This window comes from Ipomoea triloba, chromosome 3 (genome assembly GCF_003576645.1).
Source record: "Ipomoea triloba cultivar NCNSP0323 chromosome 3, ASM357664v1".
NCBI lineage: Eukaryota > Viridiplantae > Streptophyta > Magnoliopsida > Solanales > Convolvulaceae > Ipomoea > Ipomoea triloba.
The window spans coordinates 3,704,356-3,729,540 of NC_044918.1; the positions used below are offsets into that span (position 1 = coordinate 3,704,356).

The 25,185-nt window shown below is 31.8% G+C and overlaps 2 protein-coding genes and 1 long non-coding RNA gene across 9 annotated transcripts; 2 read left to right on the forward strand and 1 right to left on the reverse strand.

The window, feature by feature from the left end:
• Nucleotides 1–7,990: 7,990 nt before the first annotated feature.
• Nucleotides 7,991–9,684, forward strand: LOC116013434. Of its 7 annotated transcripts, none has more exons than XM_031253187.1 (2): nucleotides 7,991–8,049; nucleotides 8,997–9,684. In XM_031253187.1, the coding sequence occupies exon 2, from the start codon at nucleotides 9,019–9,021 to the stop codon at nucleotides 9,415–9,417; it is 399 nt and encodes a 132-aa protein (XP_031109047.1). In that variant the 5' UTR covers nucleotides 7,991–8,049; nucleotides 8,997–9,018; the 3' UTR covers nucleotides 9,418–9,684. The 7 variants fall into 7 exon arrangements, with proteins under 7 accessions (XP_031109047.1, XP_031109050.1, XP_031109044.1 ...); XM_031253190.1 differs by having other exon boundaries at nucleotides 8,001–8,049; nucleotides 9,000–9,684; XM_031253184.1 differs by lacking the exon at nucleotides 7,991–8,049 and adding an exon at nucleotides 8,194–8,667.
• Nucleotides 9,685–10,002: 318 nt separating this feature from the next.
• LOC116013433 (subtilisin-like protease SBT3.9) lies at nucleotides 10,003–14,641 on the reverse strand. The gene is made up of 11 exons (XM_031253183.1): nucleotides 14,341–14,641; nucleotides 14,109–14,206; nucleotides 13,864–13,961; nucleotides 13,579–13,737; nucleotides 12,651–12,762; nucleotides 12,028–12,559; nucleotides 11,857–11,951; nucleotides 11,504–11,746; nucleotides 11,223–11,337; nucleotides 10,936–11,122; nucleotides 10,003–10,739 (listed from the first exon to the last, which is right to left on the reverse strand). The coding sequence occupies exons 1-11, from the start codon at nucleotides 14,428–14,430 to the stop codon at nucleotides 10,177–10,179; spliced, it is 2,292 nt and encodes a 763-aa protein (XP_031109043.1). The 5' UTR covers nucleotides 14,431–14,641; the 3' UTR covers nucleotides 10,003–10,176.
• LOC116013435 lies at nucleotides 10,708–11,498 on the forward strand. Its single transcript, XR_004097247.1, has 2 exons — nucleotides 10,708–10,849; nucleotides 10,954–11,498. It is a non-coding gene; the product is annotated as an uncharacterized LOC116013435 (long non-coding RNA).
• Nucleotides 14,642–25,185: the final 10,544 nt, after the last annotated feature.

Here is a 25,185-nt window from a genome sequence, read left to right on the forward strand (position 1 = left end):
TAATATATAATTTTTATAGTTGTTATTGTGATCGAGTAACTTTATCAAAATTGTTACAATATCCGTTGGTAAATAATAGTGGTTGACCAGATAGCTATTAGCTGATTGGGTTAGTGAGTTTGATTAGTTAATAGTATTAGTTGATTGTAGAAAAATATTTGGTAAATTAGCTGATTATATGCAAAATAATTTTCTCAAAGAAGCTGCTTTGTGCAGCTTTTTAAATTTTAGCTATTTAGAGCAATAAGTTGTTACAAAAAACTAAGAGTTTATTACCGAAATGGTCCCTCGACTATTGCGAAATTACCAATTTAGTCCTCGACAATTTTTTGTGCCCAATTAAGTCCCTCGACTTTGAAAATTTTAACCAATTTGGTCTTCCGTTTATTTTGTCGTTAAACATCCGTTAAATCGAGACTAAATTGGTAATTTTGCTATAGTCAAGGGACCAAATTGGTAATTTTTTTATAGTCAAGGGACCAAATTAATAATTAATTTTTCACTGAAATGGTCCCTTGACTATAGTAAAATTACCAATTTGGTCCCGATTTTTACGGATGTTTAACGGCAAAATAAACGGATGACCAAATTGGTTAAAATTTTCAAAATCGAGGGACTTAATTGGGTACAAAAAATTATCAAGGACCAAATTGATAATTTCGCTATAGTCGAGGGACTATTTCGGTAATAAACTCAAAAACTAATTAACCAAACACTTATATAAGTTATTTAACCAAACAATTAATTGTGGTAAAAAAGCCAAAATTGACTGATCTAACTATTTTACTAAACAGAGCTATATAAATGTGTGAAGACTAATGAAATATATATATATAATAGTTAACATTATGTCCTAAAACCAAAAAATATATAAAAACGTGTATAGTAGGTTATGGGACCGGGTCAAACGTTAGCGAGTTGACCTTAGTAGGCATGGTACAAAATCTTGGATTTAAATTGTAGAGTAGTTTCTTGCTGTCTTGTATATGAATGTCAAACTTCACACGAATGCGTGCTGTGCTTGGTGAATTGAAATCTAAAGAAAATTATAAAACAAAGTCGTTAAATTCCTTATTTATTAATGAGTTTATTACCGAAATGGTCCCTCAACTATTGCGAAATTATCAATTTGGTCCTCGACAATTTTTCTGCCCAATTAAGTCCCTCAATTTTGAAAAATTTAACCAATTTGGTCATCCGTTTATTTTGCCGTTAATCATCCATTAAATCAGGACCAAATTGGTAATTTTGCTATAGTCAAGGGATCATTTTAGTGAAAATTAATTACCAATTTGGTCTCTTGACTATAGCAAAATTACTTATTTGGTCCCGATTTAACGGATGTTTAACAGAAAAATAAACGGAGGACCGAATTGGTTAAAATTTTCAAAGTCGAGGGTCTTAATTGGTCAAGAAAAATTGTTAAGGACCAAATTAGTAATTTCGCAATAGTTGAGGGACCATTATGGTAATAAACTCTTTATTAATCAACCTCATACTTTTTCAACCTTACTGCCCGGAACTTATAAATTTTTCTTGATTCTTAGCCTCAAAATTGAATTTTCAAATGTTACGTTCTACTCGGCGTTTAGAATGTTTGGTTTTGATTTTGATTTAGCCAATAGAACAAGTAAAATTCATATTAACATTACACATTATAAGCTTTTTTTTGCGGGTGTTTGGTAAATAATTGTTGACTGATTGGATTAGTGGATTTAACTAGTTGATAACATTAGCTAATTGTAGAAAAATGTTTGATAAATTAATTGTTAGTTAATAACTAATTACATGCAAACTAACTTTATCAAAAAGCTGATCAAAGAATTAGATTTCTATTCAAGTTAACGCCATACGTTACGTTTAAATAATTATATGTGCACCATGTTGATTAATTAGGGTAATGTTGCAACAATATGATAATTAAAGACAAAAAAAAAAAAAAATAAACATCTTATAATTTAGTCTAAAAGTGTAATATTATTTTCCTTACAATCTGTTACGGAGTAATAACTTATGATTCAATCAGAATTCAGAATGCATTAATTCTTCTTAAGCAATTAGAGTAACATGCGTTATATTGAAAAAATAAAAAATAAAAAATTCTTCAAATAAGGTTCAATGGCAAATTAAATCGACTATTAATTGTCAATACTCCATTCATGCCCAATATGGCTATTTGATACTAGGGAGTCAATATGTTCAATTTATAAAATTGTATGTATCATTATTGTTTCATTTTATTCCTTTAATTCAGTTAACATTATTTATAATTCAATTTTTCATAATATTTAATTTACCTTTAGTGTATGAAATTTTTATACTTAAAAAACTACATTAAAATATTACTAAAAACAACATGTTAAATTTAAAAATTAGAAAAAAGAGTGAAAAAGAGTTATTTTGACCAATTTATAATAAATAGGTAAAATAATTATATTTATAAAAAAGTCATCAAATCTTTTCAAACAAAAATTCACAATAATGCAACACTTGTACTAAAAATCTTGAATGCGGATCTATTGTTAACTTAAATTATGGAATTATAAAAGAGCAATGTTATTGTACATTTTGTTTTTAACTCTGGATAAAATGGGTGAATTTATAAATAATAATATCAAAATTTTTAATATCATGTCAAAAGATAATATTTTTCTTATTAAAAAGAATATGAATTTAGACTCAAGATTTGAACATAAAAAATAAATTTCTTGAAAGCAAATACTATTTTAAGTTATTTCTCTAATAAAAAGTTAATATTCCTTGTCGAGTTATAATATTTCAACTTGCATTAATAATGAACTTTTTAAAGGTAATTATTATCTTTTTTAACACGGAAAATATAATATAAAACTTCCTTTTTCTTTCGCTTTACTGGCCCGCGGAAATTTCATTCTTCCAATATTTTATTCACATAAAAAAATAAGGAATTATTTTGTTCATATCTGCACTAAGCAATAATTTCCTAACCCCACTCACCAGCTCTTAATAATCTACCTTAATACCCTCAAAGAAATAATAATATACCATAATTATTTATTTAATACTCCGTATTAATTATAATATTATATATTACCTTTATTCCCTGAATTAAAAAAAAAAAACTGGATTTAGGGTTGTGGAAATGAGATTCGAAAATCTACTATACGTAAATAAATAAATAAAAAGATTTAATTTCCATAATGGAGTATTTGCAGATGTGCTTTTTAATGATTCTGGTAATAGCTAAAGATGCCTACTCGGAAAGCAAACAAAAATTGACAGGCAATCACAGGATGAAAATCACGTGTGAACACACGTTGTAAAATGTTAATCTTATTTTTTATTTTTTTAAAAGAAATTCCTTATCATCTAGAATGTTTTCTTTATATTATATTATTTGCAGCGATTTGGAAATTAATTAATTAATTAAAAGGAACAATAATTCGATACGATGTCTTCATGATTATTCATCTATATGTTGTTATTCTGCTTTATATATGTTGTGCTTTGAACTTTTACTAGCTTTATTATGATAATGCTATTCCAACATTAATTAAATACATCTCTAAATCAATGGAGATAAAACATCCTAAATACATCATAAACTTAGACAAATATGAGTTGGAGTTTGATATGTGTGTTGGTTGTTGGATTCTGGTGCGGACAATGCTTCAGGAGCGAATGTGTAAAATGCACTGTCTAGCAAGTATACAGTGATGCACTGTCAAGCAAATATGCAGTGATGCACTGTTAAGCAAGTATAAATGCACTGTAAAACATTTTCAAATGCACCGGCACTACTTGATTCTCAACCTTTGATATGCACTGTCAAACATTTATAAATGTACCGTCAATCATTTCCAAATGCATTAGAGTTGGCAATCAATGAGAATCAAGCCAAACATTTCTAAAATGAAATGTCATGCATTTTCAAATGCACCAAGTTGACAATTAATGAGAATTATGTACTGTATGGTTTTGAAAATGATTTACAGTACATTGATAATTGCTTTTGCACGTTCGCACCTGAAGTCGTGCCTAATCCCACTCATATATATACACACGCACACACACATACAAGCTCAGAAAGTGAAAGAGTTATAGGGTTAAGGATAAACTTTAAATTCTCAAATTTTAGGTTTTTGCCTTTTATTCTCAAAGATCTCAAAAAGTAATAGGTTAATACTATTTGGTGAATGTTTAAACACAATTTTTTTTTGAGCTAGCTAATTAATTTGTGTTGCATTAATGTGAAATAAAAAGTGAAAATAAATATATTATAAACCGTACACCAAAAAGAAGGAGAAAGAAACACGCATTATCTTACTAAAAACAAACTTTTTCTTTAATGAGTCAATATGAACTTTTTGTGGTACCCTAAACTAATATAGTTATAGTTACATTGATTTTCTTCTGACTAAATCAAAATCATGGCAGTTGTGCTCCTTATAAGTTGTAGTTTTAGTCTCAGAAGCAATATACATTAAGATTTTACTTAGCACATAAGTATTTTGGTAAATTTTTTTTATATTTATTCATTATAATCCTTTTTATTTGATATTTCATCTGCAAATTAAAAGAGTAAACTTGATTTTAATATATTCATGTAGGTTAAAAAAAGAAGAAGATGGTGTATCACAATTTAAGAAAAAAAAAAGATTAGGAAAAGAGGTTACTAATTATTTGTTTTGCAAATGAAATATAAAAAATGAAAAGGTTATTAAAAAGGGATTATTAAAATATTCATATACTAATTAAACTTTAATGTAGTTTAATGATTCTATTGCTTCAGTAGTTAGGGGTACTAAAACAGCAAAAGGTTTAAAATGACTAAAATATAAAAATTGAGGAACTAAAAAGAAAATTTTTCTAATTTTATATATTAATAATAAATTAAATATTAGGTTTCAAAAAAATAAATTAAATATTATAAAAAATTAAATAATAAATAACTCAAATAAATCTTATTAATTAAATTAGACACATATAATGAAACACCGACAATAATTCTTTGACAAAATTTGAAACCAAAATCTTAAAAGGAAATCATACTCTTTTTTTTTTTTTAGAATCATACTCTTTTGTGCATCATACATCCTTCATCAAGTCAATGTGAAATTGATGAATGATGATCATGAATGATGCTTATTCTTTTTAGTCCATGCCATTTGTATATATTTATTTGTGGTTGATTACATCTTGCGATATTGCAGAATTTGGCAATCGACCCAATTTTGCAAAATCGTATCATTTCAACTTAATTAATCATGTAACACTGATTGTCTTTTTTAAATGACGGGAAAAAATCCATTGTAATTATTGTTTCCAAAAGGCCGGCCAATAGAGCATCACTTTGAGAGGTTGCCCCACACTATTGTTAGCGAGGCTTAATCTCGAGTCATTGTTTTCAAATTTCACATTTGTGACCAATTGAGCTGTCCATACAAACAAATTCACTGTAATTATCTAAGGATGTGAAACTGTTTATATTTTCCTTTATTATAGTTCATTGGAATTGAATCTCATGAATACTGACAAATATTCTAGTATGAAAAAGAATAAAAGAGTTGTTAACTTGTTTGGAAAAGTAAAAACTAAAATAGAATATAAGGAAAATATGATATTTTATCCTTATATGTATATGAAATGACAATTACAATCTCTCAATTGTTAATATGAACATTTCTTATGACCTCCAAATTGTCGTAATTGCATTAAACTTCAATTCATAACCTTTGAATTGCATGTATGGATCAATCAATAACAAGGATAAAATTATAATTGATAATTCTAAATCATTAAAGTCTTCATTAATTAGTCAAGCTAAGGGAACAATTGTCAAAAATGTCACATCTGGACAAATTATTAAGAATTATTAATACAGACATTAATGATTGAAGACTGAAATCACTATTTTTTTTCTCATAACATACATAGACGAGTAGGTATTGTGTGAAATCGTTTAAGGTAAGATGTGTAATACTTTTTAGACAAAATGTAAAATTAAACTTTTCAAAGAATATATAAAACATTCATGTGATGAAAATATCACACACAAAACCTATTCAATACATGAATATACACACATATATGTATATATATATTGACAGACCAACCACCCAGTGACGACTTAGACCCCCACGCCAATAACAGTCTTTATTACGTATGGAGTACTTTATGGGATTCATGCCATAAACTATAACTCCATATGTAAGAATCAATAGATAAACAATGAGCAATTTGTACTGCATACCATGCCCTATTTCATCTCGAAAAGTTTCAACTGATGATAGATCGAGTTGTTGTTGGTGTTGACTGGACAACACCTAATATGATGATTAGTTGATGATATATGGTATATATATATACTACAAGTGTTACGTTAAATTAAATATACTAAATACATGAGTTGGAAATTTCTAGCTTTCTTCTTTGAAAATATGTGGATATGAATATTAGATTTTGCAGTCTAGACTCTAGAGCCTAGAGGGTTAAACATTAGCATTTGTTTGATTATACTAATTGATGGTAGACATGTGCCTTTGGCTAAAGTATTTTGTAGATAATGAGTCAAGTTGTAATGGTCTCACATCGACTATTGATGAAAATCAAAATTATATTTATATTTAAAATTTGAGTCAACTCTGATCTACATAATCTAGTTGTTGTGGTCTATTGATAAATTAGTTTTTATGAATAATTCCCCATGTATGTATATAATTTTGGTTGAATTCCTTGACTGTACATGTTTCTTGTATGTGATTCGATTCAAGCCAAGCCAGCAGACACAGAAGTGCATTAAAGAACATGTTCAATGAACCTGTAAATCTAACGACGAATTGAATTTAGTTAGTAACCTTAATTAATCGGGCCAACAACCAAGTTGATCATGGTATCATATGCCATGGACCCCCCATGGCTGCAAGTAGCCAACTAGGGATGTCTCAATCAGGCTATTTCTTCCCTTCTGGTCTAGTCCTATTCAATCGTTGAGTTATCAAGTTATTTATTTACATATACAAAAATATAAAATATGTTAACTGAAGATATAAAATTTTTGTATCAAGGTTTATAATACTATATGTATTCATGGTATAACAATTGTTTTTAACCTAAGATCTTAAAAAAGTTTAAATTTATTAAATTAATTTGTTACTCCGTATTTTCTAACTAAGATTGACATGTCTGGCTGCAATACGTTTCCTATGGTACCGTACGCTTGGTTGATCTGGCGTCTGCGACTGAAGAAATGCGACAAAAGAAGAAATCCGAGGAAGCTTCCTATGTTTTTCATACGTGAGTATAGTACGTCACCTTAAATAATAAGAAAGAATTGCAGTTTTACAGTTTAACCAACAAGGGAGAATATGGATATGATGCCATTAAACTATAAAGATTAGCTGTGTACGACTGCAAACCTGAATACAATAATCTATCTTTACAGCATGTTGGACTTAGATATACACATACTCATTTTCATAAACGAACCTGCAGGCCTCAACGACTTCAATATGCCTATCACAAATTCTGCACTGTATCATATTTTTCTCTATAAAACAATATAGCTAGGTTGACCCTTCAAATGCATATTATATATATATATATATATATATATATATATATATATAAATATAATATGCAAGTATCTTGTACACATTTGCAAGTAAAAAGTGCAAGTAAAATCACGCACCTATTTTCACTTACAATTAGATGTAATTTTTAAAAAAATGACGCGATAGACATTTTCCTGACCTCTCATTGGGCACTACATGCCACTTGACCACAAGGTCAGTGACCGATTATTAAATATTAATTTGTGTCAAAGCAAACAAAATCTTTGGGTTCGAATCTCCAACCAAAAGATGTAAAGAATATTTCCTTAAATAGTTTATATTGACGGGCCAACTGATTTATTTGGGCTAGTAACTATTAAATTGGGCCTGTAAAATGGATCAAGCCCAGATCTTATTTCTGCAGGTGCACGCCCAAGAAATCGTTCTTGTTCGGCTCTTCGCTGCACAGAAATTCTAACAGTTACGATTTCTCAGTTTCTCTAATGTTACGCTGACGGTAACGTCTTATTTCTTGCAGAATTCGATTTCGTAATTTCTACTTTCTCCATGTTTGTTTTCTGCCAATCTTTAATTTATATTTTCTCTTTTAATTTTTTTTTTCCTTCTGGCGCTTGTCCTTTTTTTTTTTTTTTTTTTAGTAGGGTAGAAAGGAAACTGTGTATGAATGTATATGCTGCTATATAGAACACAGGCAATGAAAATGAGGCTGTAAAGATTAAAGGTTGATTATGGCTAGTTGGGGTACTAAATTTGCTATGCATATAGATTTTATTTTGTTTTGAGTGAAAATAATTGGGTGAGAGTGGATGGAATTCTGGATGGCTACTAAATTTGTCAGGTGGATGTAGCCATGTTATTCTTAGTGCTTCATATTTCATCTTTCAAATCATACATTAATAAAGGTTTCTTTTCTCTTGTTCAAGGCTTCAGGAAATTAGAGTACTCCTAGGTTGGTCTAGACTTTTAGCTTCAGATTAGATGTCTAAGTACTAAAGTATGCCAACAGAACCAGTTTAGTCATTGGTAGAATTATTGTGCTGGTGGTTGTTTTTGATTTAGAATGAGGCTAAGAATATGAAATGTTGATAAAACTGGCCACTTATAGTTGGTTGAGGTAATTCTACATTTCTACTTTCTCTATGTTCTATATGTTTGTTGTTGTTTGGGGATGGACTCATGAGGTTTTGGTAACAAGTGTTTGTGGCATAGCCTGTAATGCTTCTTGTGGCTAAATGATTTGTAATGCAAACCCATTGATGAGCTCTTAACGAATCTTTCTTTTGTTTCCTGTGCCTGAAATGTGGGATGACCTCCTTGGCTCCTTGTGAGTTGTCTTTCTGAATTCTGGGTAATCTGTAAATCTTGAAATTGGTTTCGTGTTCTAGCTTGTACTAGAGTTTTTCCTTTTTTCCGTTTTATGATCTGAACTTGTGCTTGTTGCAGTAGTTTCCATCAGCGTTTGGGGATGCAAGATCAGAGGATGGTGCTACCTGAGGAAACTTTAGTTCCAAAGTCACGGAAAAAGAAAGCCTCTGCACAAAAGACTTCCATTTCGCAAAATCAAGGGGACACTTTGAGCAGGATGCAAGACACGCACTTAACATCTATTCAAGTAGGGAAGAAGGCTTCCAAAAGAGGTCAGGCAGTGGATGCTTCTACTTCAGGAGATGACTATCGGGCATTGAGAAGAAAATACTTGCTGCTAGAAGAGGAAAGCTTCACACTTGGAAAAGAGTTAATGGAAGTTGAAGATGACATCAAGGCTCTCGAAGAGGAGAAGTTGGGACTTCTGGATGAGCTTGTTGTGTTGGAAGGTCTAGTTGACCCTTCGCAGATTCAGTCCCATGGCCAACAATTACAATAAAGAGGTTTTCACTACCCATTTCGCTAGTATACTGCTTTACACTAGTTAAATGTTAGATTTTGATAAGTATATCCATTGTTTTACATGTATTATAATACTTCTAAAGTTGGTTTGTGTGACAAATGAGTGAGGCTGAATCCAGTATTGTCTCCATTTGCAACTTTCTTTTCTACCTAGCCCTCTAGTGAAGCAGTGTGAGTACTTATATTTTATCATTTTGTTATAAAAACTAAAACTTAATACATCTCCAGCTTTGACTTGACTTTAGTTTTATTTTATTTTATAGTCATGTTAAGTAGGATTGATCATTTTTAATATAAATTATTTGCAAATGATTTAAACCATTTACAAATGACCTGGTTGGACGTTGATGCAGACATAGTTGTCCAATTATTATTAGCAAGATTGGCAGACATTTTGATTCAATCTTACTTTTTGCAAGTTTGGACCTGATTGGACCTCAACAAGAGCTTATCATGTCTTTTCTCCAATTATTAACTTATTATTGTTGTTGTTTGTCCAATGATTTGGTTATAGCATATAAGCATTTAAGGTTTACTTTAAATTAAACACCATGAGACAAAATTTCCAAAAACCAGAACAAAGTACCACAAAAAAATCTGATAATTACAAGTATTCTAATACTTCTAAGTTGGTTTAATGTAATCCATGGTGTTGCCCATTTGCACATTGTTTTCTATATGATCTCTTCTTTGCAATTATCCTTTAGTTGCTCCATGGCCTTCATCTTTCAGCTTCCTAACCCATAGGACCCTTCTTGGAGCCTGCAACTCTGACAACCAGAGGGGATGTGACCCTATGTCTTCTGTTCCTCCACGAGAAAGACCCGAAAACATAGCCTTGTGATGGAGCAGCCACTGTGATATTCAGAGTGAACTTGCGCTTCTGACCGAAGTGAGTGAAGGCTAGTCTTCTAGGCACAACAGTCACATTGATTCCTCTTGGAGGGAATACTATTACCTTGTATACACTTCTTGGCCTCCCCACGTTTGTCACGGTTCTGGTTACAGAAAAATGGTTTCTGAGGTGTGGAACTGCAATTGATGGATAGTTGAGTGCAGATGGTGATGATAGTGTTTGATCACAAGTGCTGTTGTCTCCCGTGACCAAATGCAGTGTTTTCTCGTCATAACCGATTGAGCAGAGGAAGGCTCTGTAATCCACTGGGTGTGCCTCATAGACCAAACCGGGATCAAGAACTCTTCTTGGATTAACAAAGCCAGAACCAAAGTCAAATGCATTAGCTCTTCTTCCATCAGGATCTGCTGTGATTGGTTTGCGATGCTTGTTCATAACAGTGGCTGCATTGACAACCATGAGTTTTAGATGTAATCTAAAAGAACTTATGGCACGTTTGGTTCGCGGAATAGGCCAGGAATGGAATAGCATTCCCAGTAATAGGCCTATGCAGGTTATTTCTAACTGTTATTCTTTATAGATGGTAATTATTGATACATTTAATCACTCATTATATCAAACCAAAAATAAAAATAAAACCTGTTGTCATGATTGCAGACTTGATTGCAGAAGGAGACCACGATGGATGCACAGCTTTTACCAAGGCTGCTATCCCTGTTACATGGGGACAAGCCATTGAAGTTCCAGAAAGAATGTTAAAATCCATATTTGAAATTGCAGGAGACCAAGCTGCCAGGATATTCAAACCGGGAGCTGCAACATCGGGCTGCAAAACAAGTCAGGAACGTTGAACTGTAGCGCCATGACTATAAAGATCGTTTCAAAAGCTTGAGCATGAAATGCAGGTTCAGGGGTATGTGCGTTACCTTCAAAATTTCTGGAGTTACAGAATTAGGGCCTTTTGAAGAAAAGGCAGCCATATAAGGAGCAGCTCGAGTTCCTATAACGGTCTTAGCAGAGAGAATCCTCGACATAGGCTGGCTGTTGGAATTAGGGAAATGTGTGAATATAGAGAGGTAAGAAAATAGAACAACTTATGAATTGAAAGTCAATTTCATATCCACTATCATGCTTTTATTACTGTAAGAACTAACATCCAAAAATGATGAATGAAAAGCAGTTTGACAGCTCTGTTAAACTAACTAACCGTGTTCTCCTAATGTAAGAAAGGATCTTATTGCCAACCCGTCTCCCAACAGTTGCTGCAGGGATTGAAAAGGGAATGGCAACATCATTATTTGCGTCATCTATAAGAACCATCCCAATCCCGCCAGCCTTTCTAACCACCGAGCCTTTTGCAAGCTTCGACTCTGTTGAGCTTCCGGCATGTCTGCACACAAGAATCTTCCCTTCGGCCTTGGTTCTATTCAAAGAACTCTCCAAGCAGTAACTAGTGGAAAGGGTTGGAGACACAAAAAAAAAAAAAAAAAACAACTTTAGATTATTGTTCAATGGATACATATCTAAATTTCACAAACAGCCAAGTACCTTTCGCTTCACCTGGATTGATAAGGAGTGAAGAATCCACTAAAAGCCTGAGCAGCAGAAATGATTCTTGCAGACGTATTCATTTGATGAGTGCTAAGACTTTCGCCCTTCCAATAACCAAGAGATCTATAAGAACATCGCAGTTAATCTTTAAATTCACACGCATCTAAAGACTGTTGTTACCGTGAAGTGAGTTCTGTTCCCAAGGATGATATCCGACGTGAATTCTCTGTCAGTTGAACTAGCGGCAACTGTAACCAACCAAGGAGCAACGTTAGTCGCTGATCCCACAGCTCCTTGGTTTCCAACCGAGGAAACCACGGTTATTCCGTGTCTTACAGCATGAAACGACCCCACAGAGATAGCATCATCGAAATAATCTCCCTGAGGGGCATCTGGACCCAAAGATAGAGACAGGACTTTAACCCCATCTCTAATTGCATCATCAAATGCCGCCAACATATCTGCATCGTAGCAACCGGATATCCAACACGTCTTATACACCGCTATCCTGGCCATAGGCGCACCGCCTCTGGCTTCTCCAGATGCCAATCCTCTATAATTTATGTTCGCTACATAGCGACCAGCTGCTGTTGAAGCCGTGTGGCTGCCATGGCCATTACTGTCCCTAGCTGACCTAAAGGTTATGGTCTTCCCAGAACTTTCTTCTTCGGCTTCATAGCCACTCAAGTAATATCTAGCGCCAATTATTTTCCTACAAAAGCCAATAATTGCTCAAACTTCGCATTCACTTAACTAATCGATAATCCCCAAGAAATGGAAGGCAAAAGCCAACAACCAAAAACCTGTTACATGTCGATGCATTGAACGCCTCCCCTGGTTGGCATTCCCCCTTCCATCCAGCAGGCACCGGAGGCATGTCAGCATCACTAAAACTGGGAGACTCGGGCCAAATCCCTGTTTTGGAGAAAGCGTGGGAGAAGGGTTGAGACTTAAAATAGCAATACTATAGTAGAGATGAACCAAAAATCTCGGGCAGGGAACATTTCATTTATGGTCCATAGTACAATAAAACATTTGACTGTTAAACAAACATTTCAGGCCTTAATTTAGTCGGTTCGAGCCTCAGTGGAGGCAACTGTTGACTCTTTGTGCTTCAGTAGGTTGAGAAAGTAGTTATGAACAGATACTACATTGTAACAGAGTCAGTAGTACTCAAAAAAAATATTTCAGGCCTTAATTTAGTCGGTGTCATGTGGATAATGTAACAGTGCAAACATAAAATGTCATAGAAACTATAGGTTGAAATAGTACTACTAAAAATCTAATTAAGCTGTCCCATGTTTTTAAAATGATTGTGATCAATAATTATTGGCGATAGAGACAGACTGACGGTGAGCTAAAGGAAATATCTTCCCCTTGTTTCAGACCTGCTACCACAGCAAGTGTAATCAAGAATCAAGATTATTTCAAGTATACACAGCCCTAGTCTAAATTACAGCAACTAATCAACACTCTTCTTCTTCTTTCAAGCCAAGTAAACGAAGGAGCTAGATTGAGATCAATAACAATTGATGATAAACATAGCCTGAAAGAGAGCTAAAAGAAATATCTTTCCCTCTACCACGACAAGCGTAGCCATGATTAAGTATATGTAGCCCTAGTCTAAATGACAGTAATCGATGAACACTCTTCTTCTTTTCTACATTGGCCAAGGACTACATGTTATTATTCTAACCAAAAGAAGTTCAAGTAAAGGAACAGAGAGGTCACCTGTATCAATAAACCCAATTATGACATTAACTTGGTTCTCGGTAGAAAAGCCCGGAATTTCCATTCTGTCATGACTACTTAACCCCATGAAATCCCACGAACGAGTCGTATGCAGGGTCCTCTTTCTATTAGGAAATACCGATACCACACCGGGCATTTCTGTTTTGCATTTATCCAACATAAAGCACAAATATATCACCAAAATTTTACTATTTAAAATCATAGAGAGCTTGCTTAGTTGCTTATTTCTCAATTGAATTAGGTACTTAACCAAAGGGGACTTACTGGAGATTTCAAAGGCTTGTTCTTCTGTCAACTTGGCAGCAAAGCCTTTAAAACCATTCTTATAACTATACACATGAGAAGCCTTGGCTTCTTCAAGACTGCACCATCAACAAGTCCATTCACAAAATCACAAGTCAAGTTAGCCAAAATCAATACAACACACAGATAAACCAAAAACACAAACTTTTATGACAAAAGATGATCAGAGAAGCAAAATCCCAGAAGCAGAAAGAACAAGAAATTACCTTCCTCTGTGAACAGTAGTCAGCATATAGTGATGCTGCTTCAAAAGATCATCTGGATCATCATCACTCCCTTTTCTTCCCATATACACCACATACACCTAAAATTCACAAAAACAACAACCACCTTAAAATTATTTCCAAAAAAAAAAACAACCTTAAATATCATCACAGACTCTTAAACACACAATTATAAGTGTGTTCTTGAATGATGCAAGTTGCAAGGGCAATATACCTTGGAAGAAAGGCATAGAGCAATCTGTGAAAGAAGAACACAGACACACAGGAAAATGACATTCTTTCTGGGAATTCTCAATGAACCCATTCTCCTATTTGCTTGTCTGAAGCTAAAGGGTAATCAATGAAAGTAGGTTTTACAGAAAACGATGAGGTCTTTATAGAATGAGCCGAAATAAAAGATGTTTGGTTTCAGAGATACACTGTGCTACTTTCCCTCTCACTCCTCCACTGTAACAAGTGGGGCGGGGGAAAGGGGTATAAACATGTAAAATGGAAAATGTTTGTAGCATTAAGACCACTAAAGATTTGATCTTTTGAGAGATAGATGATGATTCATCAAGAACGGCGGTTCTGCACGATTGCATTTTTATCACCGAAAGAGGATGAAAATAAAATTTATTATACTTCACAGAAGAGTGTGATTCCATAAAGAATCATGTATGCCCATCTTCGTATTATTGGTAATAATTCATGCCAATAAAAAGTTTTCATATTTTAATCAGTTAATAAGGAGTGGTAATTATAAGAGTGAAAAAAAACATTACATAATTTTATTAGGTATGATGAATTTTTATTTTTTTTGAAAAATAAACCACGAGAACTAATATTAAGCATCATTAATCAAATGTCGAATACAAGAAGGATAATAACAAACCAACTACAAGGATCAGATTGTGAATTCGCTGTCCTGGCTAAAGCATGAGCCAGCTTATTATCTGATCTACTAACAAAGGGAAAAGACACAGAATCAAAGTGTCGTTTAAGTTGTAAGCACTCACTAATCACACAACCTGCGTAGGAGTAATTTGTTGGGGACGACTCAGGCATAAGACAAACCTTTTGACAATCAGAATAAACCACCAATTCACGCCAAGGTATATATGATGGATTGATATTATAGAATTTTTCATATTGTATTCAGATTAATATTATACTATTGTGAATGTAAATATTGTGTGACATGATGGGTTGTAATTGACTAATCTAATCAGTCTCTACTCGAGAGTGTCTGCTTGAGAGTTGCCTCTTTTTTTTTTCTTTTTTTTTTTGAGACGAAGTAAAAGTCACTCTAGTACACAATGATTCCATAAGTACTAATGAGTATAAAATTACGAGTATAACATCTTAATTCTTTGATTTATGTGAAAACTCACCATTGTTATTTGAAAATACATTTTGGGTGAAATCCTTCTTGTGGCGCAAAGGACCACATAGAGGTAAATATATTAATAGATTTATAACGATCAATTACAAGTACAAAGTATGGTTAAATCTCCAAGCCAATCCCACCCAAAAGAGGTGTCTACAATTCAACGAGGGGATTATATTAATCACTCTGTCCGACGATGGAAACTATGAGTACACTTAAAAAAAAAAAATTACAAGTACTAAATAACACAATCCATGTACCCAAGTATATACATAAAATTAATATGGAGTACCTTTTATAAAAAATAAAAAATAAAGAAATTTGAAATTTTACAATCACATGTTATAAAGGCGTGTATTTTACAAAGTTATACTTTTTGCTTTATTTTATCATATGTATATAATATAGGAGAACATAACTTTATAGAATACAAAAGATTGTAGAATTTTTCATTAAAAAAATATTCACAATTAAAATGTAAACTTTTAATGTTTAAAGTTGAGGAGGTCTACCTCTTATCATGTACCAAAAAAGTTCATTGGATAACACTGATTTTAAAAAAGAGGAGTGGTGCATGCAGTAGATTTGCTTTTAACTTGAATCAATACTGAGGTCCTCCACTACATTTCATGGCACCAACACTTTTATAAAGAAAAAAAAACAACAAATATTCCTTTCAAGTCATTTTAAATATCCATTATGTATTGCACTGCAAAACAAAACATAAAATAATGCATTATAACAACTGATCTGATGTTTTATCATAGTATGCTATTGTGTTCAAATAGATGTTACAAGAATATTGAATTGGAGAGTGATCTGGTTATGAAGAAAATCACACTGAAAAATACAAGGATCCTTTTGTGCACATAATAAATGATATTAAGCATTTAAACCAGTCATAAGTAGGAATTTAAGATGTAGCATTGTTTATGACCATAGAGAAACAAATTGCTATGCAAAGCAGGTGTCTTCAAGAAAAGATTCAAGAAAAGACTGAATAACATCAAATTGCTATGCAGACATGTTTTCGTAGTGGATATTGTCGATACGCGCGTACTGATGCTGGCAATGTTTTAATCATAATTTCATGTCATGAAATTATGATTAAAACATTGCCAGCATCAGTACATATCGACAATATCAACTACAAGGACATGTTTCACTCCATTCAAAAAATACTCTAAAATGTGAAGTTTTTCTTAAAGACACTCGCATTTGATGTTATCCAATCTACATAAGTTAGCATCAAAGGTGGGCAAGAAAGTTCAAATGTGAACAAACCAGCCCCAAGTGATTAAAGACACTAGGGCTATTATGTCATGATTAAATGTAGTTATTAGGTTAAAAGCTACATTCATGGAATATTATGGCTGATGGAGGCAAACAAATGGGTAGTTCAAACTACTCATGATTTTCTGGTATCCCTTAATAGGTAATAATATTTATTTTTATGATGTAGGTATGATATATGCACACAGTACACATAACTTATCTTCAAGGTTGTTAACCTATTCACAAATAAGATTTAAAAAAAATAAATAAATTAATGACAATAGAGTATATGAAACCAAAATACTAATAAGTATATTTTGTCATTTTTTCATAATTTCTTTTGAGGGTGTGGGGGTAAACAAACATTAAAAAACAAAAATATAAAATAAAAATAATAAAGGTACGGATCTATGAAGATATGGTATGGTGGAATTATTTGATTATTACCATATACCCATTGCCCACCCATCATAAATGTCACAATTTTATTGACTATTATATATTATTATATTATTTTATTGACAACTGCTTGCTGTCTCGTACTTTAACCATACATTATATGTCTAGGAAATTCGAACCTTTAATTACCACTCTCAAATGTCCCATCAATATGGATAATTATACGGAGTACTATGTTTCATTTTCTTATTGAGCGATAAAAGAAAAATTTATAATCAGTATCTAATGATATGCATTAGATAAACTTTATTTTTGTGTGTATAATATGTAAATTACAAAGGAGAGATAAACTTCACAAAGAATATTATGTGTTTTATTTTATATTATTTTTTTAAAGTAAATCCATCATATATTTTTTTTCTGTCTGTTTAACGGTTCAGGCCCACCGCGTTCGTTCTGGGAGGCATAGGAACTGGCCCAGGGGAATCGTCACTTGTGGGGATTAAACCTGAATTCTCCCAAAAATTCTTTTCTACAGAGAAAGCCCACTTGCCACTTGAGTTATCCATTAGGTTAGTTCATTTTATATTATGATTATGCACCATTCATTAATCAAACATTTTTTTCTTCACTTATTTTCTTATAATTGTCAAATTTATTTTTTTGTACTTATTCATCGAAGTACCCCATCCAAACTCATATCAAAACATTTCTTATAACTCTTTTAGCTTGTAAAGGGTACAAGAGGCACTTGTGCAAATAAACGAATAAATAAGTAAATATATGGGAAGTTTTTACAATATTATGTTTTATAAATGTTTCTTATACTTTGCTAGAGGTACTATACTATACATATAAAAAGTAGAACTTACAAAACACAATCTACAACTTGGTAAAGTATACAACATTGTAATGCAAGAGATTTTAAGTAAATATATATCATGCTTGAAAAAATCACTAGGCACTCGAGAGGCGTATAGGCGCCCATGTATTTTTTTTAAATTATTTTTTATTTTTTATTTTTTAAAATTAAACTTGATAATTATAAACTATTTAATACTTTAATAGTTAATACTAAAATATTAAATATTAACTTAAAAAACATCTAGAGTTTGAACAATTTAAGGTTATTTTGCTCGAAACGATGTCGTTTTGAGTAAAATAATAACCTATTAGAAAAGAAGAAAACAATAGCTAATCAGCCGACTAGGCGATCAACGCCTACGCGGTCTAATCGGCCGCCTAGACCACCGATTATGGTAATACGCTAGGCGGCCGGCCAGCGCCTAGCACCTAGGTGCCGATTAATCGGTGCCTAGGTAGAATTTTTGCAACAGTGGTAAATATTATGGAGTATAAAAGAAAATTATAAATGACTTTGAGTCTAGTCTTGTTAAAAAAAAAAAAAAAAAAAGAATACTATTTTGAAAATATTCACTAGGGACGGCAATAGACAACTAGACAAGGGCATACTCTATTTACCATTATTGTCAAACCTATATAATTCTTAAAATTAAAGTAAAATACGAAAAATTATACAATTTAAATCGCAATATTAACCAAATCTGAAATCTCAAGTTCTTAACTCTAAATTGCATATATAAAACTATGTAGCGAAGGATGTTTATGCCATTTTGAATATATTTTCTGTTTTTATTCCTTAAATCAATCAGTAATACAATTCTTAAAGTTTATTCTTTCAGTAAAACCAAACAATGAAATATAATTTATATTATATTCCTTATCTATTGCAATCCTTATGGGATAACACTTTTATTCTTTTAAAATTTATTACGTGAACCAAACATGTATTAAATTGAAAAAACTTGTGATTGTCTTAATTATGGTTACTGTCGGTGCTTTTTTGTTTGAGTGCTACGAATAATTCATATGCATATATTTCTTACAACTATTTCAACCAATTAATATATATATATATATATATATATATATATATATATATATGTTTATATAATCTCGTACATGTGTGTACATATATATGATATGATTGAATAAAATTGTTTTCCCACTCATGCATGTCTCTCGCAGGAAACAAAACGTGGGGGCGTAGGTAAGATTGTATAGTAGAAAGCAATTAATTAATAAATGCAATCAGAGTTTTGTCTTTCCTTTTACGAGAAGCTAAGGGTACATAATTGAACATTCATTAACCCTAATTTGACTCTAACAATAACAATCTATTAGCTTTTATTTTTATTTGAGTCGGTCAGTAATAGATAACCTATATATTTAATTTATCTATAAATTCTTTATCAACTAAGATTATAATATGAGATTTACTTAAGACATATCTTTAAATAATGGTTGTGAATTTTTCGCATTACTCAAAATTTAATAAAAAAAAAAAGAATTGAAGATTCATCATTCATAATCACCCGTCCCCACCAATTCAATAAGGCAACAAATTAAACTCCAAAATTTCTTAAGACATATTATGTTATGATGATAGTGAGTACCGTATTATGAAAGCACCAACGTCGTGGATCAAACCATGATGATATATAATATATTGATTTATCATTATATACTTGTCATTGCATGTAGCTTAGCTTTCCCTCCGATAACGTAACTAACATGGACAAATAATGCTTACATGGAAACATATGACTGATATATATGAGGATCTTGCTTGATTACAACACAATCCTGCCTTGTTTTGATGGGGAAAAAAATAATTGTATTCGGAAGTCAAATGAGAATTCATATCACAACCATGTGAACACATAGTTAAAATACTTTAGTATAGGTTAACGGGGATTTATTGAATAGCTTAATTTTAATTCTTGTTATTGATAATTCTTATTTATCGGTAATTTGTAAAAGGGTCCGTTTGAAAATTTGAAAAAAATAATTTCTAGAAATTAAATTATTTTTTGAATTTTCTTGTGTTTCGATATTTACAGAAAATAAAGTCAAAGAAAATATTCATTCTAATTAATAAAAAAAATACTCAATTTGACGAAAAATTTCTTAAATTTTTAGTTGGAAGACATTTTTCAAGTCTTTATTTTCTTATTATATTTATATTCTCTCCCATCTTTTTTTCCTAGATTATTCTATAAAATATTTCCATCTTTTTTTTTTTAGATCTTTCATATATAATGATAACCCAAACACTTGCATAGCTATGGCGTCCAAATTAGTTTGCATTTCCTTTCTAGTTACTCACTAATTAATCAGTTCGTTATCCCTCATTTACATAACTGTCTTAGCTTAGCTTGAAAGCTATATATATATATATATATATATGCAAAATGAAGGATCTATCAATTAAGCAAAGCATGGCTGATAATAAATTAAAATACTGTAACTGGGATGGAGATGGAGCCTGTAGGGGTCAACCACTCAGATCAACATCAACCTACGTACAAACAAACAAACAAATACTATGTTGTCACATTCATGCATTTATAATGGGAAAACTAAATATCACTCTTTTTTTTTTTTTTTTTGGAAAAACTAAATATCACTCTTAAATGTGTATACTATACTATAGCTACCTTACATCAAACCAAACTTGGACGATTAGGTCTACTCCCAAAAAAAAAAAATCCTAACGAACCATTATTTAATTAATATGATTTTTTGTTAATAATGTCTCAAAAATTGTACTTTATTTAAAAAAAATGGTAATTTTTTTATAATAAAAAAAAAATTACTCCCCTATGGGGTAAGTACGATGAAATTAAATGGAGTGTTGGTAGCATCAGAAGAGAAATCAAGATATACTTGGAAAGCAATAATGACCTCTACTGTATAAGTTGACATTTTTTATCGTGATGCTTTTCGGTGCTACAAAAATTTAATTAAGGATATACTGTGGTTGGTTTCTGTCAATTTTCAATTAATAATTGAATTTTTTTTAACATAGACATAATTGATCAAAAAATTAAAATAATTAACATTTTTAACTTCATAATTAGTAATTAATTGAAAATCAATTATTACAAATCCCTAAGCTTAAATATCGATTACATTTATAACCATTAAGATCCAATAAGCCAATAGCTAACCAAAAATTTATCATAGTCACTTTATGCAAATTGAGTAAATTGACTTTTTTTTTTTGGGTGAAAATGAAAAGTTGCAGCCACTATCCAATTGTGTGTATTAGGTACATTTCGCGGGTCTCGGTTGAGAGATTGTTGGTAAAAATTAAACATGTGACCTTTATGTACAAAAATCATGTTCTACACTTCTACCCACTCACTCACCCCGTTTGCCTTTTATGCTCACCCCTAGTCGGAGCTGTTTCCTTTTCTTTTCTTTTATGTATGGCACTCGATATCTCTACCACTATAAGACTAATATGAATTTGGCACAAGTTATGCCAACAAAATTTGATTATTATCTAATATAAAATTTGACGAATAATTCTTTAATATGAAGCACATAGAGTCAATTATCTATCTCTATATATGTGTATATATCAGTGTATGCGTGTGTGTTATAAAGGGACAAAATTAAATTTAATGGATGTCCAAGTCATCATCTTTAACGATCATCATCTTTTACTAAAAGAAATGTGGAACTAATAATTATAAGATTCTTACTTTTACCTAGCCTGCTTTCTTTGTCCCTCTTGTCACTAGAAGCAGGGGAGTAGGAATTGGTTGGTTTAACCTGTTTCATATTGGGATTGCACTTGAGTAATAATAAAAAATAACGTCTATATCGTATAACATATAAGGTGGGATTTGAATTTAATAAATGAATAACTTAGATACCTACTTAACCATTTAAATATGCATTGCTAGGCCTAAATTCACCAAAAGTGTACCATTTTGGATACACTTTGAAGTTTGACTAATTTTATGGTGGTATAGATAAAGACCAATATATTTGTAATCCAAATATGATTACATGCTGTTTATTTTTGAATCTTTTTAAAGTGTTTGTATATCATGGAATTGAATCATTTTTTATGGGTACTTGTAGCAAAGTAAGAGAAAAAAATAGTATGTATAACTTACTACACGTAGTGTTATAAAGTATCATAAAAAAAAGTCAATTATAATAAAAATAGGAGTTTATTACCGAAATGGTCCCTCGACTATTGCGAAATTACCAATTTGGTCCTCGACAATTTTTCGTGTCCAATTTAGTCCCTCGACTTTGAAATTTTTAACCAATTTGGTCCTTCGTTTATTTTACCGTTAAACATCCGTTAAATCGGTACCAAATTGGTAATTTTGCTATAGTCAAGGGACCAAATTGGTAATTTTTCAATAGTCAAGAGACCATTTTAGTGAAAAATTAGTTACCGATTTGGTCCCTTGACTATTGAAAAATTACCAATTTAGTCCCTTGACTATAGCAAAATTACCAATTTGATCCCGATTTAACGGATGTTTAACGGTAAAATAAACGAAGGATCAAATTGGTTAAAAATTTTAAAGTCGAGGGACTAAATTGGGCATGAAAAATTGTCGAGGACCAAATTGGTAATTTCGCAATAGTCGAGGGACCATTTCGGTAATAAACTCTAAAAATAGTTATATCTTAGCTTTCGTAAACTTGGCTCATTAATCTGTGTTACTAAGTCAATGTAGTCACGAGTTTAATATCATTTATTGTGTGCTCATCATGTGTTGAGAAAGAGGGTTTAGAATGCGTGTGCACTAAATAGATTTTGGGGATATAAACAAGGAAACTAGTCAAACTACGATTGGCCTGGCTAATGGAACATATTAGTCTAGCTCTTATATATATTATGATTATGAAAGACAGCAGCATAGCCAATTCTTTTTTGGCTAATGAGAAAAAGATATGAATACTAATAAAATCAGAAAGACCAATAACACATATATGACTAAAAAGGTGATGATAATTTTGCACCTTAGGGTGTATAACTTTACAACATAAGTTACATAACTTTGTAACTTAAGGTGTATAATTTTGAATACTAAGGTGCATAAATTTACAAATAAGAGTGCATAAAGTTGCACCTTAAGATGCAGAGCTTTGCATATTTAGATGCCTAGCTTTAACTAGTTTTGAATACTCAGGTACATTATATATTAAAATGTCACAACATTATTATATTTTCCAATAGATTCACTCTATATTTTTGCTTAGTTGCACTCTATAGCATTGAAAGTTGTGTTTTATAGTGTTACTATTGTATTTTAAAGTTATAGTTATTTACAAAAAAAAAGCCACTACATTTTTTTTCTAATTTCTTAAAATCCGTTAATTCTTTCTAAATTGATAGCTCTGATTAGTTCCTAGTTCACTCAAAGGAGTGTGCCTATATATATCGCTTTAAATATGACACTGTAAGAATAAACAAATCATATTGTGAACAATGATCCACATTGTAAAGCGAATTGTTGATACATATTTATTTTTAATATACAAAAAATTAATTTTTAATGTATGTACTATTATACTATACAATATATTAAAAATGAATTCTCAGTATATAAAAGTGAATATTAAATATAAAAAAAATCAACATTTAAATCTATGGTCTAGAATTATAATGGGTATAAATGCCAACCCCTAAACACGATTGGGTACTAGCCCAACATCAAATCAAACACCATCACAATAACGATTTGCTACTACGTTATTTTTACGAGCCCATATAAACTCTATTTTATTAGCCCAAATTCCAATAGCAAATTCTTTAGTCCAATTTGATTTTTTTGATTGATTCTTGGTTTGATACGGTGGCAATTGTTATGCCATAGACCAAAGTTCATATTGCATTGTGAATTTGATATAAAAATTATGTACCTTCATTTAACACATTTTGTATTTACAGTTAACAGTTTCTGTACATGTAAACAAATAATTTTATAATTGTTGACACATAATAGGTACAGACGGTGTCAACTATGGATATAAAGCTGAAAAACTTTTTTTGGACCAAGATTCACAATGCAAGGTAGACCCTGGTACATGGTATAATTTCCAGCAATCAATCGGTTCCTGTTTTCTGTGTATTTTATTTTCTTATCCATATTGTGAAATAGGACAAAAACACATTCTTTTTCAAAAGGTTCCCCTACTACCTACCTTTCAATGTCGCTTTTGCTGACTGCAGTTTAAGAATCTTCAGTTCTGCAATTTTTGTTTGTTAAAATGGCCGTATGGAGAAATGGACAAAATTGGATAGGAGAGCAAATAGGGTATGAAATAGCATTTTTAGGAATATACCTATTCCATTATTTGGTAGGTTCTTTTATTCTTAAGAGGGGAATAGCTCTGCCCATGAGGAGGGCTTGTATTAGGTATTCTTGAGTATTTAGGAACAACATTTTTTCTTTTTTTTTTTGAAAACAACAACATATTTTTATAATGTCTAATTTGTCAATGGCTATTTGTGTTACATAATACTCCGTACAAAATTGTTCAATAATAATAATAATAGCTATGTAGTGTGATGAAATGACATATATATGTTTGTTACAACTTAACTAAAGCTATGGGGTTTGCATGGACTCTACCATTTTGAGGTTTTACCTGGCACAAGCATGATGTATTTGGTAAATAGTTGTTAGTTGATTGGATGGGTAATGGGTTTGACTAGTTGATAATATTAGCTTATTGTAGAAAAAATGTTTGATAAATTAACTATTAGCTTTGATAGGGATAAAATCCGGTCTCCGTATCCCGATCTCTCTCTCTGAGTAAGGACTCAGCCAGGCCCTTAGATTCTATTCCCAGTCTGCCGAGCCTTGTACACTACACTCCGGGCCGCCGCGGCAACCCTGGCGGGATTCGAAGTAGGGGTCTCACATCCACTTATCGTAAGCGCATTGGACCGATAGCGTGACCGGTGCATGTCCGCCACGCGTCCTGCATGCAGCCAGACCGGAGTAGGCCTGGCCAAATCCGCTATAAAAGGCGCGTTTAATGTAGAGAGGTGGACTTTTGGCTATTTCTTCTTGAACAGTAGCTAAAGAGACCGGGAGCCACTGACCCACTGTCACGAAGCTCGGTCACACCTAGAGTATTCCACCCTATACTCTACCATATATTAATACG

Coding starts and splice junctions, on each gene's coding strand:
- LOC116013434 (XM_031253184.1), top strand. CDS start 8,633: ATGTTGATAAAACTGGCCACTTATAGTTGGTTGAG. Junction 8,668..8,996: donor GCCACTTATAGTTGGTTGAG/GTAATTCTACAT, acceptor TGCTTGTTGCAG/TAGTTTCCATCAGCGTTTGG.
- LOC116013433 (XM_031253183.1), bottom strand. CDS start 14,430: ATGGGTTCATTGAGAATTCCCAGAAAGAATGTCATTTTCCTGTGTGTC. Junction 11,952..12,027: donor GGAACAGAACTCACTTCACG/GTAACAACAGTC, acceptor GGTTATTGGAAG/GGCGAAAGTCTTAGCACTCA. Junction 11,338..11,503: donor TCTTACATTAGGAGAACACG/GTTAGTTAGTTT, acceptor TAATTCCAACAG/CCAGCCTATGTCGAGGATTC.